This window comes from Sminthopsis crassicaudata, chromosome 2, assembly GCF_048593235.1.
Source record: "Sminthopsis crassicaudata isolate SCR6 chromosome 2, ASM4859323v1, whole genome shotgun sequence".
Classification (NCBI taxonomy): domain Eukaryota; kingdom Metazoa; phylum Chordata; class Mammalia; order Dasyuromorphia; family Dasyuridae; genus Sminthopsis; species Sminthopsis crassicaudata.
Window position 1 is genome coordinate 497,569,548 of NC_133618.1, and position 24,438 is coordinate 497,593,985.

Sequence of the window (24,438 nt, forward strand, 5' to 3'; positions counted from 1 at the left end):
GGACTGCCGCGAGCTGGGCCCTTTTTAGTGAGAGGCCTTCCCTGCTACCCCACTTCCGGCTCCCTCCCGCACCTCCCCCTCTCAGGCACATACCCATCACTTTCCTGCCACAGTACCCCGACATCCTGCCCTCTCGGTGAAGCCCCTCGGGTCTTCCTGACCCTTCCTGCTCCTCCTTATCCACTGCAAAGTCCGGTTGGGCTGCTCTAGCCGGTCCCAGCAACTTCCCCAAAGTTTCCTTTACTCCCCCCCTCCCCCCGCGGTCGTCCCGCCCTCCACTGCCCTTTTTTCTGAAACTGGAGTGCCGGAGACCCCTGCGAGCCCAGCTTGGCCCAGCCCCACTTGGTACATAGAGAAAGTTGAGACCCACCTTGGGAGCCTGGGGAGAGTTATGCAGGAGCCGAGACCGACTCGGGCTTTTCGGCCAGACTTCCTCTTTACACTTTGGGTTTCTCATCCTGTATCTGGAAGCTGAAGTCCTGCCCCCCTCCCCCGACTCCTGGATGCTGGAACCTCGGCGTCCCTTCCGAGTGTCATTCTCCCCCCCACCCTTCCAAGCTGAAAACCTGAGGGTCAGAGTTCACTCTTCTAAGGTGTAGTGGACTGGCATCCGAATCTGGCCTCAAGGATGCGGAGCGTAAAGCTCACTGTCTGAAGTCTTCTTACTGGCTGTCAGTTGGCCTGCGTTTGCCTCAGTGTCCTCATCTGTAAAATGGGGATAATAGCATCTTCCAGAGTTGTTGTGAGGATCAAATGACCTAATAATTGTAAATTGCTTAACATACAGAATGTCTTATGTTATTATTACCTGCTATCTATGTGATCTTGGGCAATTTTCTGTAAAATTAAAAGGATAGACTGTCAAAGTCCAGGCTATCTCCTCTGAAGGGCTCAGACTAAGTCCTTGTCAGGATAAGCAAAAATCTTTGCCCCACGTTGGGCGCCAAAATGTGAAGGTCCTAAGTTATCCTTCCAGACTGCCGACTCAACTCAACCTCCCTGCCAGACTCACTCCTTGCTCTACTGCCCTCCTCAGGGGCCTGTGGGAAACACTTCAACCAATGAACTTGCTCCCTCTAAAGGTGCAAACTCCTTTAAACATGTAAACTCCACCTCAGAAGTCCAAAGGTCTTCTTCCTTCAAAGGCCTGAACCAAAGGTGTGAATTCTGAGCCAGAGAATTGTTTAGACAACCTGAGTAATCCTAACAGTTTGTAATCCTAACACAACCTTGTAATCCTAACAATAGACTAGTTGGGTCTTTAAGGTATCCTGCTTCTTCCATCTCTGTCTCTAGGATCCTAAGAATCTTTTTTTTTTTAATTTTATAATTAGAATATTTTTTTTTGACTGTACATATGCTTGGGTAATTTTTTTTTACAACATTATCCCTTGGGGGCAGCTAGGTGGCGCAGTGGATAGAGCACCAGCCTTGAATTCAGGAGGACCCGAGTTCAAATCTGGTCTCAGACACTTAATACTGCCTAGCTGGGTGACCCTGGGCAAGTCACTTAACCCCAGCCTCAAAAAAACAAAACAAACAAAAAAAACACATTATCCCTTGCACTCACTTCTGTTCCGACTTTTCCCCTCCCTCCCTCCTCCCTCTCCTGTAGATGACAGGCATTCCCATACATATTAAATATGTTATAGTATATTCTAGATACAATATATATGTGCAGAACTGAATTTGTTGTTGTTGTTGTTGCAAAGGAAGTATTGGATTCGGAAGGTAAAAATAACCTGGGGAGAAAAACAAAAATGCAATTAGTCCACATCCATTTCCCAGTGTTCCTTCTTTGGGTGTAGCTGATTCTGTCCATCATTGATCAATTGGAACTGGATTAGATCTTTATGTTGAAGATATCCACTTCCTTCAGAATACGTCCTCACACAGTACTGTTGTTGAAGTGTTTGAAGTGTATAATGGATCCTAAGAATCTTATTTGTTGCATCAATCAATAGTTAAATTAGTGGGACTGTTCATTTCACTTTGAGGCATTTGATGCTATAATGGATAGAGGGCCTAGTGTCACACCTGAATTTTTTTTTTTCCCTGAGGCTGGGGTTAAATGACTTGCCCAGGGTCACACAGCTAGGAAGCATTCTGTGTCTGAGATCTGATTTGAACTCAGGTCCTCCTGAATTCAAGGCAGGTGCTCTATCCGCTGCGCCACCTAACTGCTTCCACACTGTCTGTTTCCTCAACAGTAAAATGGGAATAACAATAGCACCTCCTTAGGTTGTCTGGTGGATCTAACTGATAATAATTGTAAGGCAGATGCTATGTAAATACTAGCTATTGTTAATCCTATTAGAAAATCATAGAGAAACAGAATATCTTTGAAAGTGGAGGCCTCCTTTCAGACAAAAATTCCTTAAGTCTCTTCCTGCTCTTGGAGCAGCCTAATCTCATTTTTACAACTTTATAATAAGCTCCTTTTCTTTGCCTTGTAAGGCTATCCCCCCCATAATATATCAATCAATAGACATTAATCATCAAATGTATCATTAATCTTTTCCACAACTTCTTGAAATGTGTAAGCATCTTGAAGGCAGTAATGGTATCCTTTTATCTTTATAGCTCCCTGGCTTAACAGATTGTTCAGTATTTTGTGTGTGTGTGTGTGTGTGTGTGTGTGTGTGTGTGTGTGTGTGTGTGTGTGTGTGTGTTCTCTCCCCAGTAGAATCTGCTTATATGTAATAAAGTAGCTGCTTTTTTCTTTAGATTTTTGTCCTCAAATCTCTTCCTACTGATCTTTTTTACTGTAGTGAAATTACAATCTCTGTTACAAGCTTTGAGGCTTTTCTTCATTTCTCAACATGTAGGATAGTTAGATCATTACCCCGCCAAAATCAGAAAACAAAGAATATTTCCTTTTCTTTATCCTCTTGTCCCCCTAAATTACTTCTAGTTTCTATATACTCCCTGTGGAACAAAAGTAAACTTTCAGAAATCACAAACTTTTGTAGATGTCTTTTAAATCAGAAACTTTTGGAAATTGGTTTTTCCCCTTTTGTAATTTCATTAAGCTGATGGTGTTGTGTCACAGTTCTCTTTAGATGTCCAGACCCAGTTTCCCTAATTGTCCTATTCAGTTATTCTGCCTCAGGTTATAACCATTCCCTTTTAATGTTGGGATAAAGGTTTTACGTCTTAGAACTAATCCCTCTTAATGTTTGATGAGATAAAGGTCTGATCTATTTTAGACATCATTAGAATATCAGGAGCCTCTCCAGTACCTCCCATTAAGTCATTGTTACCTCATAAAAGAATGCTGTATCAGATATTCAGTGCTGGATTCTTTGAGACAATACTCTCCTTGGATCCCTTGGTCCCAGTAAATCTCTCCATTTAATAAATTCTGTATTGAATACTGTCTAATCTCTGTCTTGCTCAGTTTCCCCGGCATTACAAGGGTACCCTAGGATGTTACAGGAATCATCAGAAATCTTTTCCCCACCAGCTTGCTATTGGTTGGTTAATGTCTACTCCTGGCCAGTAGCAGTACCCCAGACTTTCTACTTTGACTCTTACCCTTCCCCTGAACAGCTAGGTGGCACAGTGATTAGAATAATGGAATTCAGGAAGACCAGAGTTCAAATCCTTCAGCAGTATTGCTGTGTAATCTGGGTTTAGTTTTCTAATTCGTAAAATATGAATAATAATGGCTGGGTTGTAGAGATAACATGAGATATTCTAAAGCATTCTACAAAATGTGAAGTTCTATAATCATTACTATATAAATTTAAGTATACTTAATTGGTTTCTTTACCAAAGACAGCAGTAATTTAACCCAACCTTATATTTGTGGGATGTCTATCGTGATCTAGTTGCTAGAGCAGAGACAAAGATTAAATAATAGTTCACATTTAAATGAAACATTTTGCAGAACAGTAGCTATTTGCCCTTTTTATCATTGACACTCAGAGGGGTTACCTTAAAGCTAGCTCTTAAACCCACTCCTTTTGACTAAAGCCTCTGGAGCCTTTCTACTAAATGTACCTTCAGGGCTTCTGACCTCTTGGGGTTTACAGTCTGATTGTTATGGGAGGAGAATAGTTAAGTACTCAGATTAGCACTGACCTTGACTAAACTGGGCTGGACTGGGCGGGGCAGGAATGGGATTTCAGGAATTGCTGATTTGCCAGATCTCCTACTATAAGTCAGGAATTTTAAAAGATTTACCCATTCTTCTACAATGTGTAAAGTACATAGTTAGCACACTTGAGCCTTGCCTTGTCAAGAATTTTCAGTTCACTATATTCTTCAGTCTGTTCATCTGTAGTGTATGCCATCCATTTTAACAAGAATGACACTGAAATTGTATTTTGAGTTTATAGGCCATAATTACTAGATAGATACAAGATATTGATAACTTATTCACTGGAAAGAAACAACAATAAAAAAGAATGCACAGCTTAGCACATATGAATAACTTTTCTTGAGGAAAATAGTTAAATTACAGTATAAGAACTTTAAGTGAGCAGACGGAGCTTGGTGAAAGGGGAAGTTTATCATAGTGTTTGCCTAGGGGCAGGAAGAAGGGGGAACTAGGAACCAAAGTAATCTGAAGTAGAATTGGTAAAAAGGCATTTTTATTGTTCTTGAACATATACTATAATGCTGACCCTCATTATTGTAGGGTCTCAATCCTATTTAACACTTTAAGCTGATTTCTTCTATTATAATTTTTAAGATTGAAAGTAGGAGGGATTAGGTTGAGGTAAAGAGTAAAGCCAAAATTGCCAACTCAGAGTTGCCATCAGTACTAAAATATCCTTTGTCCAAGGATAAAGACCACCAGCACATTCTATACAGTAATAAGAAAATCAAGGAGGATGTAATAAGAAAGTATAATCCAAAATACCTACAAAATGCATAAAACATCTGGGAATCATCTAACAGGGCAATATAGCTACAAAATACTCCTTAAAAAACCCCAACTTAATAATTTTTTCAAGTTTGTGACTAGATATGCCCATATAATAAAAATGTCAATACTCCCTAGATAAGTTTACAATTTTAATGCTATATGAAACTACCAAAGAGGTGCTTCATATATTGAATTATTCAAAGCCATGAATGATAAGTACTTTATTCAGGTGGAAAACTTCTCTTTACTTGGGGATATGTGTTCATCCCACAACCGAAACTGGTCCACAATCAACCTTTGTATCCCTTTCTTTATAACAAATATGCATTATAGAGAAAGGAAGAATTCCTTGCCCACATAGAATTTAAAATTTATGATAGAATAAATATTTAGCTAAAAAAAAAAGGAAAGTAGGCTAGATATCAATAATGCAGTACACCTATAGAAGATAATTGGTAGAATATCTCCTAAATTGGAAAGGCTTCTTGCTGTGATTTTACTTTTTTATAGATCTTTCCATCATCACTCTCTTCCTTAATAAGTTTCAGTGGTTATTGTTTTTTTTTTTTGATAAAGTATAAACTTTTTAGCTTAGCTTTTAAAGCCCTTCATAGCTGAATCCTAACTTTTCCTTCCTTGTTATGTATTTTTCCCCTTCCCTCATTTTACAAGTCAGCCAAATTAACCTTTTTTTCTTTTCCTCATGCACTCCATCTCCTCTCTCTCCCTTTCCATTGATTCTCATGCTGGACATGCCCTGCTTTCCTTCCCACTTCCATTTCCTCAACTCTCTTCCTTTAAGGTGAAGTTCCAGTACCTCCTTTGCTGTGAACTCTTTCCTGTTCCCCCAACTGTTGTTAGTACCCCCCTTTTTACTTTGAATGAATTCTGTATATACATAAAAGCATTAACATAGAAATGTTCCTGTTTTCCCCATTTGTAAGGTAACCCTTTGAGATGAAAGGTTGTTGTCTGGTACCACGGTGCATAGGGATAATTAGTAAAGATTTGTGGCTTGATTGGAAAAGAGGGGCTGGAGAAAGGCTTCAAAAGGCTTCAACTATAGAAGGAATGTTGTTACCTGATGGCTGCTATGAAAAAGGTTTTTCCATAAATGGCAGAGCAAAAGAGAAAACATGGAAACTGGTCAGGGTAAACTGGGTATTGGGTACATGTGAATGGGCAAAGTAGTTATCATAATAACCAATTATGTCTTGTGTTATGTTCAAAGGTTTTGGCTAATCAGATGTGCAGAGTTGAGCATTGCCTTGGAATCAGGCTTGGGTTAGAATCCTGTTTTTGCTGTTCTTTGCAACTCTGAGCAATTCAGTTTTTCCCAACCTTACTTTCTATATCTGTAAGATGAAAATTATATCACTTAGCTCCAGGTTTTTGTGAATATTGATTGAGATGTGTATAAAATGTTTTGTGAATAGATAGAAGTCTATGCAGGTGAGAAAGTATTGCATTTTTATAGGCTATCTTCTAAAAGAGGCTGGTTGATCACTTGTCCTTTTGTTTTGTTTTGTTTGGGGTTTTTGTTTATTTTGGGAGGAAGTTGGGGTTAAGTGACTTGCCCAGGGTCACACAACTAGTAAGTGTTAAGCATCTGAGGCTGTATTTGAATTCAGGTCCTCTTGACTCTCAGGCCAATACACTCCCATCCACTGCATCTAGCTGCCCCACTATTTGTCTTTAGAAAGGATTTGTTTTAGGGGCGGCTAGGTGGCGCAGTGGATAGAGCACCAGCCCTGAATTTAGGAGGACCCTAGTTCAAATGTGGTCTCAAACACTTAACACTTCCTAGCTGTGTGACCCTGGGCAAGTCACTTAACCCCAGCCTCAGGAGGAAAAAAAAAAGAAAGGATTTTTTTTATCTGAAGGAACAAGATCATTTGAAAAAGATGTATGTTCCTAATTCATGGATATGTACATCTAGGTGGTCCTCAATTTAAGTACCTTAAATTTACCTTTATCCTATATATGCCAGGAGGTAAAACCAGAAATCAAAGAATGGACAGCTAAAAGAGGGATCACAGTGCTATAGTGACTATGTTCTCTGAACCAAAAATCTGAATGCATGGTTTAACTTTTGAAAAACATTTTTTAAAGTGTATTTTACTTGAATCATGAATATGAAACTCTCTAGAAAATTCAAGAAAGATAAATGGATCCTATATTTACAAATTACTGAGCTCAGCCCTTAGCTTATACAACAGAGAAAACAGGCCTGTGCAGGGGAAGTGACTTGCTCACAGTCATGAAAGAACAGGCCATCTGCTGAAAACCTTTAAGGCCTGCTAGAGAAAGGGTGTTCTTGTGAGTCTTGGATGGCATGATGTGTGTTAAATGGTATTTGAGGAGGCTTGAACTTGAGTTGTTTCTGTAATGTCTTAGGCATGTAATGTGTTTAGATTATTGTGAAGTATCATGAATGCTTCCTTTTCTTTTGATAGAGCTAAATTGGCTTCTCTCTTTGGACTGGATCAAGTGGTTGTGGGCCATGGAAATGAATTCTTCCAGTATACAGCTCCAAAGCAGCCTAAGAAAGGCCAAGCAATAACAGCAGCTGGTAAGTTTACTGTTAACTTTCTCAGAAGCTGAGAGTACAAAACACAGGTCAGCAACCTTTTAGTTAGCTACCAAGAGGCTTCTCCCTGTTTTTCCACTCTAAGTGGGTGTGTGAACTACATAATCTGATCTGCCATGTTGCTTTGTTTTGTTTTGACTCACGGGTGATTTAATCAGTATAAGAAATTCTCAGTGAAGAATCCTTCCACATAGCAGAATAGCAGCTGATCTCCAATTTATAATCTTAGAGAGCTGTCTGGTTCAATGTGAAATTAAGTGATTTAGCCAAAGTGACAAAGCCTATCATATATCAAAGATGGAACTTGAACCCAAGGCTTCTTGCCTCTGAGGCAACTCTGCTTTCATTATGCCAATGCTACCTTTTATTTTATTACTTTGTTAGGGTTCCTCACTTTCTTTGTGAGCTAAGCTGTTCTTCCTTTTCTCTCAGCTTTGGAACATCATGTTTAACCTATGTTGAATGACTTGCTCTTTAGGGGAGGGGAAGGTAGAAAAAAATGGAGAAAAATTTGGAACATAGGTTTTACAAGGGTGAATGTTGAAATTTATCTTTGCAAAGATTGAAAAATAAAAAAAAACCTTATTATTTTTTTAAAAAATATTTCTGTAGATCCTAATGTACAGGTTGGAGATGTCTGTCCTAAATTCTGGTATGTGTCACCTTTGATTTGGTACAAGTTGTCAGCCCTGACCTAAAGCACTATTGTCCAGACTCAGGCCTGGCAAGGATTTGGAAGACTCTTTGCCATTTTACCTTCCCTTTCTTCATGTGAAAATGAAAGTAAACAGTGTGCTATATATTTGAATTGAAGGCCTTGAGAGAGTAAAGGGAAGACCTGACTCTAAAGTTTGTGAGAAAAAGAAGCTTATAGGCACTTTTGTCCCTTCCCTACTTAGAAGAATATCAATAAGCAGGGAGAGGAGTCATCAGCCACTTTGAAGAGACCTACTGGGTTAAAGAGTTAAAATTTATCAGGAACATACAATTTCAGATATTTTTGATATATTAGTTTAGTGAAACTAATTTTCTCTTTTTTATTCTTTATGGCTCAGGATAAGAGAAGGAATAACAATGGGAACTGTAGGTGAGGTAAAAACAAATATTATCAATAAAAATTATTTTTTAAAAAAGTCTTATCTGAGGGCAGCTAGGTGGCACAGTGGATAGAGCACCAGCCCTGAAGTCTGGAGGAATTGAGTTCAAATATGGCCTCAGACACTTAACCTGTCCTAGCTCAGGACAAGTCACTTAATCCTAATTGCCTCAGGAAAAAAAAAGAAAGAAAAAGTCTTATCTGTAAGAATTGCACATGTTTGGTTTTTTTATTTTCCTTTCTCTTTTCCTGTTGTAGAGGGAAAAAGGCGGAGTGGGAATTATATTTTACTGATAACACTGACTTGACTGTGACTGTGAGAAACAGAAATGAATTTTGCTAGTAGCCTTTTAAACCAATCATGATATTTTAACTATAAAGTATCTGTAAGCCCCTGTTAGCAGAAAAATAGTTTTCTGTATACATAGGCTGCTACCAACCCTAGACAAAATATCCAAGTAAGTGAAGTTTAACTTTGGTATCCTGTTTTCTAATCTGATCCTCAACTCCTAAAAGGTTCCCTCACTGCCCTCTGGCCATTCAACAATTATACAACAATTATAGGCAGGTCCACCTAACCCCTTGCCTCCATCTTCCGCCTAGAAATGGTTCAGATACCTTTCTGTCCTTATCAGATTGACCATTAACTCACTGATTTTTATCACTTTGTTGAATTGTGAGTTGATCAATAATATCTCTTTTATTTTCAAAATACATGCAAAGATAAGACATTCACCCTTGTGTTCCAAATTTCTCTCCCTTCTCCTACTTCCCTCCCCTAGAAAGCAAGTAATCCAATATAGGTTAAATATGTGCAATTTTTCTAAACATATTTCCTCATTTATCATGCTGCACAAGAAAAAATGAGATCAAGAAAAAAAAAAATCAAGCAAACAACAAAAAAAGGTGAAAATACTATGTTGTGATCCACATTCAGTCCCCATAGTCCTCTTTCTGAATGCAGATGGCTCTCTTCAGATCTGATTGTTTTTAAAAACTGTTCACAGTATGAAGATAGGCTTAACTCTTTATTGTTGTCCTTGAGGACCAAAATAACATTACAATGTTAGTCAAGTTATAGTGTCCAAATGGGATTGATTAGACCCAATCAATACCAGCTCAGAATGCTTTGCCACAGATCAGACAGAAATAGTCCCTATGAACATTTGAGTGGATTGTCTTAACTTTGTACCTCTCACATTTCTTCTGAGGTAATTCAATTTTGCTTTGTACTTAGAGCATTAGCACCTTCTCTGATGAGATCATGCCATGCTGTGTATTCCCGTACCAGTGTCTCCCATGTCATAAAATCAAGTCTAAAGTTTTTAAGAGACTTTGGGAGTGTCCTTGTAATCACTTTTTATGGCCACTTTGTGGGCACATGCCATGAATGAGTTCTCCATAAAATAGTCTTTTTGGCAAGGATTCATTTGTCATTGGACCAATTTAGCCAACCCAGTGGAGTTGTGCTCTCTTATAATAGCGTTGGAATGCTTGACAGTTTAGTTCCAGAAAGGACCTTTGGTATCTTTTTACCAGGTGTCTAGTATCTTTCTACCAGGTGATTTTCAGAATGTTCCTAAGACAATTCAGTGGAATTCAATTCAGTTCAGTCTTTAAAAAGGAATGTGTTGGGGTAGCTTCATGGTACAATGGATAGAGCACCTGCCCTGGAATCAGAAGGATCCCAAGTTCATATCAGTTACTTGCTAGTCATTTGATCCTAGGCAAGTCACTTAACCTGGGTTTTCTCAAAAAAAGGAATGAATTTAACTTAAATGTATGTAACTTGCAAAATATAAGGAAGATAAATTGTAAGAATAAAGAAGATGGAAAAGATATCCCTCCAGTATGTCCCTCCTAACTCAAAGTCATAAAGGCAGACCACTGACCTTAAGAATTGGCGGGGGGAGAATTGGAGGGGAGACACACACACATACATATGGTCACATAACTATAGGAGAAAGGAGAAAAGAGAAAGGAAAATAGAGAACAGAAACAAAAGCAAATGAGAATACTTTAGGGAAATTAAAGAAAATTCAGTGTTTTGTGCCCTATTGTAGTCACCAAAAGAATTTAAAAGAACATAGAACCTTGGACAGGTAATTACTAACAATTCTTGTCTGCACATTGTTCATCTAAAACCTGTCTCACTGTAATTACCTGATTATAAAAATTAAATGAAATTATAAGACAAATTCTTGGAAAAATCTAAAAGAGGATATAAATATGAAGGTGAGATATAAGTTTGAGGTTGATTTAAGTGCAGAATATTTGTCCTAGGTATGAAATGAATGAAGTCCCAATTTCTTTCTTTCTAGCAAATCAGCCAGCACAGAAAACTCCTCCAACTACAGCTCCTGGTGGAACTTCCACAGTCTTAGCTGCAACAGCAGTCCATGCATATCGGTTGTAAGTAGCTAATAGAATATGCTATGAAAGAAGGAAAATACTTCTGTTTATCCAGTATTTCTCAGTTTCTTCACTTATAAAATGAGAGGGTTGGGTTAGATGATTTTAAAAAGATATATTGGGGCAACTAGGCAGTGCAGTGGATAGAGCACCAACCCTGAAGTCAGGAGGACCTGAGTTCAAATCTGGCCTTAGACATTTAACACTTCCTAGCTGTGTGACCCTGGGCAAGTCACTTAACTCCAACTGCCTCAAACAAATATATATATTGCTGCCTTCTGTATTTATATTAATCATTTCCCTTTCTATCTCTATCCTCCTCCACATTGGACCCTTTCTTATAACAGAAACATTTAAGCAAAGCTCAGTGGCCATGTCTGATAGTAGGTCCATTTAAAGGATATGTGTGTGTGTGTGTGTGTGTGTGTGATGAGTACATAATTGTACTTTTAAGTTTAATCTGTATTATTTACATATTTTCCATCACTTTCTTAAGTCTAGCCAGTTAACAAACAGTAAATCAAGTTTACTTGATTTATAACTTGCTGATTTCCAAGGTATAATCACTGATACTGAAAAGGTAATAATAGTTAGCCTGTTGCATCTGGCTCTAACACGCTGCTATGTGCATCTGTCCATTGAGAAGAGAATAGTGTATTTCTTTATGAGTTCACCAGGTTCCTAATAATTTTATAATAACCTATGCTTCAGAGCTGAAGTTCTGGCTTCTGTAGACGAGGTTCATTGTTAGGCATTTCATAAAATTTCCTCTTTTGGCTTATGCCTTCACCCAGTATTTCCCCTGAGAACTTGAGGGTTTCATTCATGTTCTAAGTTTCCCCAGCAAAAGAAAAGGGCCTCTCAACTCCTATACAAGCACTCAGGCTGGTCAACCATCAAATATAGGAGAGGCTTTGTTTCACCTGACCAAAAAAAAAATGTAAAGGTCCAAAACATTTAAAATACTTCCTTCTTCTCTAGGGAACCCTGCCTAACTTATGCCTTCTGTTCTTGAATAAAATTGGACTCCTACCCTGAGTTTGAGTGTCATGCCTTTGCCACTCCTCCTTCATTGCTGCCAAGGGACTCAGCACTACTGCTTGTGACCATGTATGGCCATTGCGAAAATGTAGCCTTCATCTCTCCGTGGGACTGACTCTATAAATGTGTAGAGTCTCCAGCTTCTCTCTCTTCTCCCTTATCCCATCTCTTCCTTTATGCTGAGGATGTACCATTATACCTTCTGGGTGATTAAAAAAAAAATTCATTTGTGAGTTACTCACCTTTCTGATGATTGGCTAATTAATTTCCTTTAGGGGTAGTTCTTACTCCTACTAAGTTATTTTTGTTATTTTCAAAAGAAGTTTTATTGATGCTTTTCTTTTCATCACAGTTATTTCACACACATTGAACTGTCTCTAATGAAAAAAAAGCCTGATACAATGACTACCACAAATGATAAGGGATGCAAGATTTCTCTCTAGTTGTCCTTAGCCTAGCTGCTGTGCATGGGAGTGGGATCCTGTGCTTCATTAACTATGCTCCTGGCCTTGCCTGATTTTTCCAGTTAGTCAAAAGCTTGATTTCCTTTGATGGTCTTACATCTACATTGTTGCAGTCATTGTTGAGCTACTCATATCTACTTATTTATTTTGTAGCATTTTATTAAGCATTTTTTCTATTTGTTTAGCACAAATGGTCAATATGTGAAGCAGGGAAAATTTGGTGCTGCTGTCCTGGGGAACCACACTGCCAAAGAGGTGAGAAGGGCCCTGATTCTCTGTATACCTGCATGTGTTCCAAGTCTTAGTGCAGATTTAAGCTACTCACAGCTTTCAAAAGCTACTCAAGCTTTTGTGTATATAAACACACACACATATATATACACACATATACTTGTTTATTGCTCACATATTTGTGAGTGTTATGTATCTAATATACAATGTATTCTGCGTGCACATATGCATGCATGTGTGTACACTCACATTAAAGTCTATGCCCTGCCTGACAGGATGGTCGTGGTAATGCTATTTGTAACTTTATCTTCTTTTCTGCTGCCAAGTATGTATTATGTAAGTTCTTAGGCATGGAGCTTTCTTTTCAGGAAATAGATTGTCTTTCAGTTAAAACTGCTGAGGTGGCAGTTGTCATTTGAGCTTGCCTTGTGTCTTTGTTGGCCTTGTGATGAGGATGGTTGTTTACTCTTTTGGTGATTGTGAGTCTAGATCATAGTAAATAATAATTTTCTGTTCATTCTTGTGACTAAGGCATTTTGTGTTTCCCTTTTTTTATTTGAGTCTGAAGAATTTAGAATTTAAAAGTAAGCTAGTTGGAAAGAACATTTCTTTTTCTGCTTATTTCATCAGCAATATGTTGTAGATGGAGAGCATTTTAATAAGCCCTATAGGATCACAAAGTCCTAATGGCAGAAGGGAGAAATCCAAAATCTTCAATTAAGTATTTTTGACTTCAGTGTCATTCTTTTAGGCTACTCTATCCTCATTCTAATAAGGAAGCTCTTATATGAAGCATTTTGTAAATTCATCTTTAATACCTTTCAGAACCACTTTTTTTTTAACCAAATTTATTTTTTTGTAATATCCAAATGAACTTCGAAAATGCTCTGGAATCTATACTACTTTTCCAACTCATTCATCAGATTGTGGCCCTGGCTCTTTTCTCAGAAACCCAGAAGACCTTCCCAAATTTTTTGTTACTTATTTTTTATTGTTTTGGTCCATTGTGTCAGGGTAGCCATATTTAATATGAATTCAATATAATTTCCTTCAAGAATTACATCATCCTTTTTTTTTTAGATTGAGAAATGATATAAACAGTACCTTATTTCATGTGTACTCTTTGAATAGATTTTTCACCCAAGAAATTTCTGATTTTAAGAAGTGAACTGCTTGAGTTCAAATCTGGCCTCAGACACTTAATGCTGTGTGTGACCCTGGGCAAGTCACTTAACCCCAGTTGCCTCACCAAAAAAAAAAAAAAAAAGTGAACTGTTCAATATCAGCTTTAATAGAGAAGTGAGCATCTACAGACGTTATCATGTACTGAAAGTCGAAGTTATAATGCCTTTGATCATATTTTTCACATGACTATGGGTTATGCAAATTGTTCCTTTTTATTTTTGCATGCTTATCATGTTGGAGCTTTTTTTTTTCTTCCTAAGGGCACCATCTCACTTTTGGAAGCATTAATTCAGTTGTATAAGTTCTGTTGCATTAGTGGGATTACTTTAAAATTCGAATATAACACATAAATTAGAATATGTTTAGTTGTATAGAGCGATATGAAACAATATGTAGAGAACAAAATTGCAAGGAAAAGTGGAAAAGGAGGAGATAATTCCTTAGGAAAGTTAGGAAGCAGTCTGAGATCTTTATAAGTTTTAGTTATAAGTATCTGCCAATGTTGATTCTCTGTTCACTTTGCTTTCTCTTCTTTTTTTTTTTTTCTTATATTCCATTTTTGGTGAACTTCAGTACAGGATTCTCATTTATATAAGTCAACAACAGCCAATTACCTCTGCCAGGATTCATCCAAACTTTGAAATGACGGTAAGAAACATTGAGTGTCTCTACATTGTATGCTGATCATTCTATATACCTTGGGATAAATTTCTAAGAAAGCACAGACAAAGAATTAAGATAATGTTTCATTGCTGCATCCCACTACTTACCTTCATCCTCCCTGTAACCACTAGAATCTTTCAAAAAGTGTCTGTGAAATAGAAACCGAAACTGAGAATTCAGAAAGGGATGCCTTCTTTGATATCTTGATCAAGGTATTGACAATAATATTAGACAATGGGATTTGTCAAATGTAACTTCTGAGTGAAAGTGAGGGGTGGCTAGGTGGTACAGTAAGAGTACTTAGAGATGGGAAGACTCATGTTCCAGAATTTACATCTGTCCCCAACTATTACTAGTGTGTAACCCTAGGTAAGTCACTTAATGCTGTGTGCTTTAATTTTCTTATCTATAAAATGAGTTCAAGAAGGAAGTGGCAAGTGAAAATCCTAAATGGGATCATCAAGGTGAGACATGACTGAAAAATGATTCAGTAACAATAAAAATTTAGCAATCTCACATGCTTTATTGGTTCAAATATTGTTTTTTTCTATAGGTACAGCCTAACAACTATAGCACCTTTTATGATGACCAGAGACAAAATTGGTCCATGATGTTTGAGTCAGAAAAGGCTGCAGTAGATTTCAATAAACAGGTAATTTGTTGAAAATGTTTAATGATGCATAAATATAAAGCAGTGAGACTGATTTCTCCTTACTGTTTTTAAAGGTCATTCCCAAAAAGAAATCTAGAACTGTTTTAAGCAATAAACACATCAATTTAAATTGTAGTTTTCCAGCTAGAACTTTTTTTACCTGGAGAGATTTAGAATGCTTAGTTTACTTCGCTCCACAGAGCAATATGAGAAAGATCAGAGGCTGCTACATTTTTCTTAATGTCAGATATGAAAAAACTAATTTTATTACTTTAACTTGTAACATTTCAGAAAAATGACTTGTGATTTTTAAAAATTGTATTATCTATTTTTATTTACCTTCTTTTCTGAATATAGACCCCTGCCTCCAGCAAGCCATTCCTTGTAGAAAGTAGAAAGAAGAGAATAAAGGAGTTCCAACAAAATGAACACATTTGTCAAGTCTGAGAGTCTGTGTAGTGTGTATGCCCAGAGTGTACATTGCTGTTTATAAGTTATTGGTATCTATAAATTGATTTATTTCTTTGTATTTGTCTTTCTTCTGCAAGGAAAGGAGGAAGATATAATTTCTCATCTCTTCAAAAATGAACTTTTTTTAAAAAAAGATAACATCTCCCCTCCCCCCATCTAAATATATTGTATTTCTAAAAGTTGTCTCAAGTTGGGACACTTTTGAGGTACAAATAGATACAAGAAATACTGTTTAGTTAAATAACTGTTTATTTGCAATTTAATTCAGTAATCATCAATTGAACATAAGTGACCATGTGCCTGACACTATGACTATAAACAGGAAAACTATCCCTGCCTCTCAGGAGTTCACATTTTACTAGTGAAAAAATAGCATGCATTAACATGACTAAATATGACACATTTACAAAGGCATTTAATTACAAAAGATATACAAAATAGTTCCATTGTTGAGAGACGACCCAACAAGTAAGGGGATCTGAGGGGCCTGCGCATATGAGGTACTGCTTGAGCTAAGCCTTAAATGGGCTCTAAGGATTCCAGTGGATAGAAGCAAGCCCTGAATATAGTATTATAGATGGAGGCACAGCCCCTACAAAGACCTAGAGGGAGGAGGTGGAAGGTCTTATGGGTGAACATCTGGGAGGCTACTTTGGCTAGAGCATAAAATTTGTGAATTCATATTCTGTGAAAGATAACTGCATCTTCTTGAGGAGAAGAGCTATATAATCAGATTTATGCTTTAGGAATTCCATGTAGGTAGCTCTGTGGAGGATGGATTGGACATAAGAATGGATAAGGACATGAAGGCTTGGGTCACCAAGTATTAGTTGAGCATGAATTCAAGATTCTGAAACTTAAGTGATTGGAAGAATGGCTATACTCTCAAAAGAAAGAGGAAGTTAAGAAGAAGGGTGTGTTTAGAGTAAAGATAATAAGTTCTTTTGGCAACTTTGAGTACCCTGCACTCTCCCAGTGTTACATTACAACATAGATAATGTTAAATTGAGGTTTTTTCTAAGTAGATTGAAAGTTCAATCAATTATTTACAGTGTTGGGAGTCTTGCTTGAGGAACAGCAAGTTGACCATTATCATTGGATCAAAGAGTTTATGAATATAAAGTATAAGAAAGAATGGTGAGAGAAGGAATGAGCTGAGGATGGGGAGTTTGACATAGTTCTATTCTCACTTAAATTCAGTTTCACAGTTTAGTGGAGGATGGACTGGCATGGGGAAAGACTTGAGGCAGGAAGAACAACCCATGACTATGGCAGTGGTCCAGGTGTGAGGTGATAAGAGACTTACATCAGGTGGGAGTAGTGTCAGAGGAGACATAGGGGCATATACAAAGGATATTATGGAGGTAAAATTTGGCAACTGGTAGGTATAAAAGATGAAAGAAAATGTGAACTCAGGGATGACACGTGAATGGTGGACCTGACTGATGGAAGAACAGCAGTTTTCTCAATAGTAATAGGGTAGTTGGGAAGAAGGGAAGGCTTGAAGAAAGGATAATGAGATCAGTTTTGCATACATTTAGCTGATGTGTCAAATATCACTTTAGAAAATGTGTCCTTTTAAACTTGTCAATGATTACAAAAACAATAGCCATTGCTCAATTGATAAATGGCTGAAGGATATGAATAGACAGTTTTTAGAGAATCAGCTATTAATAACCATATGAAAAAAAAGCTCTAAGTTACTAATAAGTAGAAGTGCAAATTAAAACAACTCTTAAGATTATCACTTCATACCCAACAGATTGGCTAAAATGAGAAAATGCTTGAGGTAATATGAAAAAATAGGTGTATTGTTTATAATAGTGTATTGTAAGTGGAGTTGTGAAACTAGTGTTTATGGAAAGTAATTTAGAAAGAAAGCCCAAAACACTATTAAATTGTATATACCTTTAGGCCCAGTGATACTGTTAACTAGATCTACACCTCTCTCTATGTGTGTGTGTGTGTATATGTACGTATATAGCTATTTATATATATGTGTGTGTGTGTGTGTATTTATATAAATTTTATAGCAATTCTTTTTTATGGTGGCAAAGAATTAGAAAGTCAGGATCATCCAACAATTGGGGAATGGTTAAACAAGTTGTGGTATATGATTGTAAGGAATACTATTTTACCATAAGAAACAAGAAAGGGATGATTTCAAATTCTGGGAAGACTTCTACCTCAAATTGAAGGACTCTTGATGAATATGCTATCCACTTTCAGAAAGAGAGCTGATGTCTGAGAATGCTTTCTTTTAGTTATTTCTTTTCCTTTAAAAAAAAACCCAGCTAATGTGAATATTTGTTTTGTATAACTATACATATTTTTAATGGGTTTTATTTTTCTTGTCTTCTCAAAGGGAAGGAGAGGAGAAGGAAAGGGAGAGAATTTGGAATTAAAGAAAATGAAATTGAATTTTTAAAAAGAATTATATACCAGTGAAAGGATTTAAGTTCTGATTATATAGGCAAAAGTTTCCCCAGCCCACTGCTCTTGAGAAACACTAGATTAACTTGTGAGAGGACTCCTGTTCCCTTCTCACATTTCCATGGATCTCCTATTATGGTTAGAATTATTTTATAACTGCAAATCCAGCATGGCATCTAATACCTGTAGAAAGGGGCCAAAATGGTAGGGTGAGACCAGGAAGCTGCTCAAAACCACATGAAATCAAGTTTCTGAACAAAGTCTGAAAAGACATAGATTATGAAGAGATGGATTGAAACTATTCTACAGGTCAAGATAGATTAGAAGGACTTCAAGAAAGGTCAGGATGCTCAACCCAGGTCAGATGGTGTCTAAGAGAGTCGGTGAGAGGGTATTAAACACAGCAGATCAGCAGCCAAGGCCCTTGGCCTAGCTCAGTAGCATAGTAGACCATTGAGGCAGTTTCCAGTCCCAGCACAGAAGGTAGATCCTCAGCCTGGAAAACTAGGCAACAATAGGCAAGACTAGGTCCTGGCTATCCTCTACTGTGAGCAAGAAACCAAATACAAGGGGCTCCTTTTCTCAGAGTTGAGACACAAATGCCAAAGCATGAAACACCCCCTTGTACTCCAGGACTCTGCACTCTTAAAAGAAAAAAAAATAGGAAAAAAGAAAATGATCAAGAAACAGAAAAGAAACTTAACTGTAGAAAGCTACTATGGTGACAGGGAAGACCAAAATACCGATTCAAAAAAGGATAAAGTACCCACATACGAACCACAAAGAGTGATATGAATTGGTCTCAAGCTCAAAGAGCCTTCTTGGAAGTGCTCATAAAGGATTGTAAAAGTCAAATAAGGGAGATTGAAGAAAAAGCAGAAAAAAGAAACAAGAGGTATGCAAGAAAGAATTGATACCTTGGAAAAGGTGGTACAAAATCGACTGAAGAAAACAACTTTAAAAAATATAGTTAGCTCAACACACAATTGGCCAAATGCAAAAAAAAAAAAAAAATTCACTGAAGAAAACAACTTGAAAAGTAGAATTAATCAAATGGAAAAGGAGATAGAAAAACTAATTGAAAAAACAATCATACTTTAAAAACCAGAACCAGGCAAATGAAAGATAATGACTCTATGAGAAAGGGTTTACATGTAATTGGGGAAAAGAAAGCAAAAGGAAAGAAATTGTAAAAAGAACATACTTGTGGAAAGGTTCCTTCAGTAGGGATGGTGATTCAAGGCAGATTTTATTCTATTTTAAGCAGTGACTGGATTTTTGCTGCTTTTTTGATTATTCTTAGTTTTAAAAAATATTTTTCTTGGTAGAAACAACTGTTGGGGGGAAGTAAGCATTAATTTAATATCTTGTACGTGCCCATTTTTGGTTTCTGTGATTTCCTTTTTGCAGATATGCATTGCCAAATGTAATAGTGTATCTTCCTTGGAAATTGTGATGAGCCAGGATCTAACTATAGGAGAGGGTCCAGGTGTTCAAGTTGGTGATTCTTTGGAGGTGGCCTACACAGGATGGCTCTTCCAGAATCATGGACTGGGCCAGGTAAGTAGAATTTTTTATTAGTTGCTGATGGCAGATGATAAAATTCTTGGTTTTCAAAATTATAAGAATATATGTGCGTTATCTTCATCTTTGTATTTGTTGTTAAGCATGTATTAATAAAATACTGAAATAAAAAAAAAGACCTAGCAAACTCTCTTAGAGGGGACACAAGGAAAATGGCAATAAATAAATATTCATGTTACTGTGCTTAATCTGTATTCCACTTAAGAGAAGAAGATTGAGCCATTCATTTATAATTTATCAATTGAATATCAATTTATTTATACAATTATTTTTGATTTTATACAACTATATTGATTTATAAAATTTTAGAATTTTGGAGCTCAAAGATCTCAGAGGCCATCTAAGTCAACCTTAGGCAGCATTAACAATAATAATTCTCAAAAGAAAAAAAAAAACCAAAAAACAATAATAATTCTCTTATATTCTGTGTTGACCAGACCTCATCTGAAGAATGGTGTCCAGTTCTGGGTGCCACACTCTTAAGAGGAGCATTTTCAAATAGAATGCAAACAGGGGAAAGTAGTGAGGTTGGTGAGGAGTCTGAAAACCATCAAGCATGACTAAAAGGATGAGAGATTTTATGAATCTAGGAAAAGGAGAGAGTTTTACAGTCAGATAACTATTTGCAAATAGAAATCGTTTTACTGTTTTTAATTTTTTATAACAGTTGTCTTCTCTTGTTCTCCATTTCTTCCTTTCACATCCTTTTTGACAATCAGGAATAATTTCAGGAAAGGCCATTTGGAGAATATCAGACAGTGATCACAAATTTGAGTATTGTGACAGTATTTTCTTTCTTTCTTTTTTTTTTTTTTTTTTTTGCTTTTTTTCTGAGGCAGTTGGGTTAAGTGACTTACTCAGAGTCACACAGCTAGGAAGTGTTAAATGTCTGAGGCCAAATTTGAATTCGGGTCTTCCTGATTTCAGAACTGGTGCTCTATCCACTGCGCCACCTACCTGCCCTATTGACATTATTTTCTAAACAAAAAAGGATGGTTCTTTTACAGTCTCATTAAAAATTCACATTTGTTAGAGAGGTAATTGGCTGAGAAAATATGTATTATAGGTTTCCTAACCTGAAGAATTCAAAATGAATAGCATAGTCAGGCCCTGAAACATTCAGACAATTGAAATGAATTGAACCAAGAACTTTGCATTTATCTGGTTAGAAATGTCCTGGAGGAAGTGAGAAAGTAATTTTGAACTCAAATTAATTTGGCATTCAAGTTAAGGCTTTGAAAAGAGGATTAAATTATAAATTTAACAGTATTTTAAGGTGATTGTAATTGTGAATAAATATAGAATGAACAGAATAAAGAGTTTCTTAATAAAAAAAAAAGTTTAAATCTGAGAAATTTAAAAAAAAAAAAAAACTTTTCAAGTGTATCGTAAAGTATTGTAGAAAGAGTGTTGGATTAGAGTTTAAAACAAAACAAAACAAAAAAACCTGGGTTCAAATCCTGGCTCTGCCTCTTACTATATATGAGGCCTTAGTCACTCACTAATCCCTGAGAAACACCAAACCTAAGAGCTAATTCTTGCTTTTAGAGGCAACTGGAAGCCTTTCCACCACTCCCTTTCCTGAGCTCTGCAGTCTAGCCCAATTGACTTCCATACAGTTTTTTACACAGGACACTGTCTGGTGTTTAAGCCTTTGCATTTACTATGCCCTTTCCCCTACAGTGTCCTCCGTTTTTATCTTTTCTTCTTAGGAACCCTATTTTTCTTTCAGGTGCACTTCAGCACCTTCTACAGAGGCATTTTCTGGTCCCTCAACTGCTACTGTTTTCCTTGCAAATAAGCTTGTATGTTTCATGATGACAATGTGGTATAGTAGATAGAAAGCTGGAAAGATCTGAATGGCTGCTAGTCTTGCCTGGCTCTCTTCAACAATTAGATGATTCAGACCAGTTCCAATGGTCTTGTGATCAAAAGAGAGAAAGGACTTCCGGAACTAACTGTGGTTCACAACATAGCATTCTTACTCTTTTTGTTGTTTGCTTGCATTTTATTTTCTTCATCATTTTCTTTCCTGATTTGATTTGATTTTTTTCTTGTACAGCAAGATAATTGTATTAATATGTATGCATATATTGGATTTAACATATATTTCTACTATGTTTAACATATATCAGACTATTTACCATCTAGGGGAGGGGAGTGGGAAAAGGGGGCGGGGGAACTGGCTATTTATTTAATGTCATTGACTCCTTTGCTCAGTCTCCTCCCTTCCATTTTTATTATAAATGCTTCTGAAAGGAGAGCAGACACTTTTCCTGGCTCCCTTAGTGTCTAATAAAGTGTTCTTAGTTTTATGAATGCTAATTTTGACCTAATATGTTGGGTTAGTAAAACTCAGTAGTCCAAAACCCTTCTGTAGTAGCATATTTTAGAAAAATCATGAGTTAGAGTTTTATGACATCAACTGAAAATGTAAAAATCAATCATGAAGTTATGAGAAGGGGAAGGTGGGTTTAGAAAAAACAGATGGTTATATTCAGGTGACTTTGTTCATAGATATCAAGTGGAATGGTTAAATGGTACAGATTTAGCTTTCAATATACTAGTGTAAATTAGAGTCATTTCTCTATATATTTTGGAAATGAGGCTTTTATCGTAACCTTTGACTGTAAAAATGTTTTCCCAGTTTATTGTTTCACTTCTGTTCTGTAGCACGTGAGTTGTATGGAAAGGTTATTATGGGGATGATTGCTAGTGTGTGAAGGGAAACAATAAACTGGGAAAACATTTTTACAGTTTATTGTTATCCTTCTAATCTATTCTGTAGCACATGAGTTGTTTGGAAAGGTTACTATAGGAATGATTGCTAGTATGTGAAGGGAAACAATAAATTGGGAAAGCATTTTTACAGTCAAAGGTTCCAATAAAGGCCTCATTTCCAAAATATATAGAGAATTGACTCTAATTTATAAGAAATCAAGCTATCCTCCAATTGATAAATGGTCAAAGGATATGAACAGAAAATTCTCAGATGAAGAAATTGAAACTATTTCTAGCCATATGAAAAGATGCTCCAAGTCATTATTAATCAGAGAAATGCAAATTAAGAAAACTCTGAGATACCACTACACACCTGTCAGATTGACTAGAATAACAGGGAAAGATAATGCAGAGTGTTGGAGGGGATGTGGGAAAACTGGGACGCTGATACATTGTTGGTGGAATTGTGAATATAGCCATTCTGGAGAGCAATTTGGAACTGTGCTCAGAAAGTTATCAAATTGTGCATACCCTTTGATCCAGCAGTGCTACTACTGGGCTTATATCCCAAAGAGATCTTAAAGAAGGGAAAGGGACCTGTATGTGTAAGAATGTTTGTACATTTTACAATGTGTAGCCCTCCCTGTAGTGGCCAGAAACTGGAAGCTACATGGATGCCCATCAATTTGAGAATGGCTGAATAAATTGTGGTGTATGAATATTATGGAATAATATTATTCTGTAAGAAATGACCAACAGCATGATTTCAGAAAGGCCTGGAGAGACTTACATGAACTGATGCTGAGTGAAATGAGCAGGGTCAGGAGATCATTGTATACTTCAACAACAATACTATATAATGATCAATTCTGATGCATGTGGCCATTTTCAACAATGAGATGAACCAAATCAGTCCTTTTAGAGCAGTAATGAACTGAACCAGCTACACGCAGCAAAAGAACTCTGGGAGATGACTATGAACCACTACATAGAATTCCCAATCTCTGTTTTTGTCCGCCTGAATTTTGGATTTCCTTCACAGGCTAATGGTACACTATTTCAAAGTCTGATTCTTTTTGTACAGCAAAACAACTGTTGGGACATGTATATATATTGTATTTAATTTATACTTTAACATGTTTAACATGTATTGGTCAACCTGCCATCTGGGGGGTGGGGAGAAGGGGAAAAATTAGAACAAAAGGTTTGGCAATTGTCAATGTTGTAAAATTACCCATGCATATATCTAGTAAATAAAAACTATTTTAAAAATATACATATATATATATATATACACTAGTGTACTGATTTCAATTTATAACAAATTTTAATGCTAAAGTTGCTCTCTTTCCATAGACTGGCTATAGGGCTTCTCTGGGCTATGTGATTTTACAGCTTTGTATTATTAGTTACAATCTCATGTAATACCTCATCAAGATTGAATACTCCTTGAATTTTTTTGTTTGTTTTTATCTTTGCTCGCCTTCCACACTTTGCACTTCATATGTTAAGAAATCTTTGTTGATTGATGTATACTTGTGTTTCTAAAATTGTTTTGCTTTTTCAGTTTTTCTAAAATGTTGGCATAATATTGGCAGAGGTATTCAGTTTAATAGCACCTCTGAGAGCCAAATGAAACTGTACTGTGGATATTCCATAATCCTTGAACTATTTTTTTCTATCATTGTTTGAGCTTACATTAAAACTTTGCTTATCTTTATTATTTTTTATACTTTGGGTCCTTAGTCAATGATTCTGTTCTCTTACATTTAGGTATTTGACTCTTCTGTTAACAAGGATAAACTCCTTCGATTAAAGCTGGGATCAGGAAAAGTCATTAAGGTAAAGCATTGAATTAGACTGAAATAAGTTTAAAAGCTGGCAGGACATTACTTTCCCCTCCATTTCACATATAGAAATACTGAGACATAGACAGATGATTTGGCCAAAGTCACACAATAATTAATGACAAAACAAAGCTAAGAACCTAAGTCCTCTCTCTAGAAAAATATTTCAAAG

At 36.6% G+C, this 24,438-nt stretch overlaps 1 protein-coding gene across 2 annotated transcripts in view; it reads left to right on the plus strand.

Moving 5' to 3' along the window:
• FKBP15 (FKBP prolyl isomerase family member 15) overlaps nt 1-24,438 on the plus strand; it is a 95,601-nt gene that overhangs the window by 213 nt on the left and 70,950 nt on the right. For both annotated transcript variants that reach the window (XM_074293673.1, XM_074293674.1), the window contains exons 2-8: nt 7,333-7,448; nt 10,884-10,974; nt 12,665-12,734; nt 14,469-14,543; nt 15,112-15,210; nt 19,525-19,674; nt 24,193-24,261. In XM_074293673.1, the coding sequence (XP_074149774.1) occupies nt 7,333-7,448; nt 10,884-10,974; nt 12,665-12,734; nt 14,469-14,543; nt 15,112-15,210; nt 19,525-19,674; nt 24,193-24,261 (670 nt within the window). The remainder of the gene's footprint in view (nt 1-7,332; nt 7,449-10,883; nt 10,975-12,664; nt 12,735-14,468; nt 14,544-15,111; nt 15,211-19,524; nt 19,675-24,192; nt 24,262-24,438) is intronic.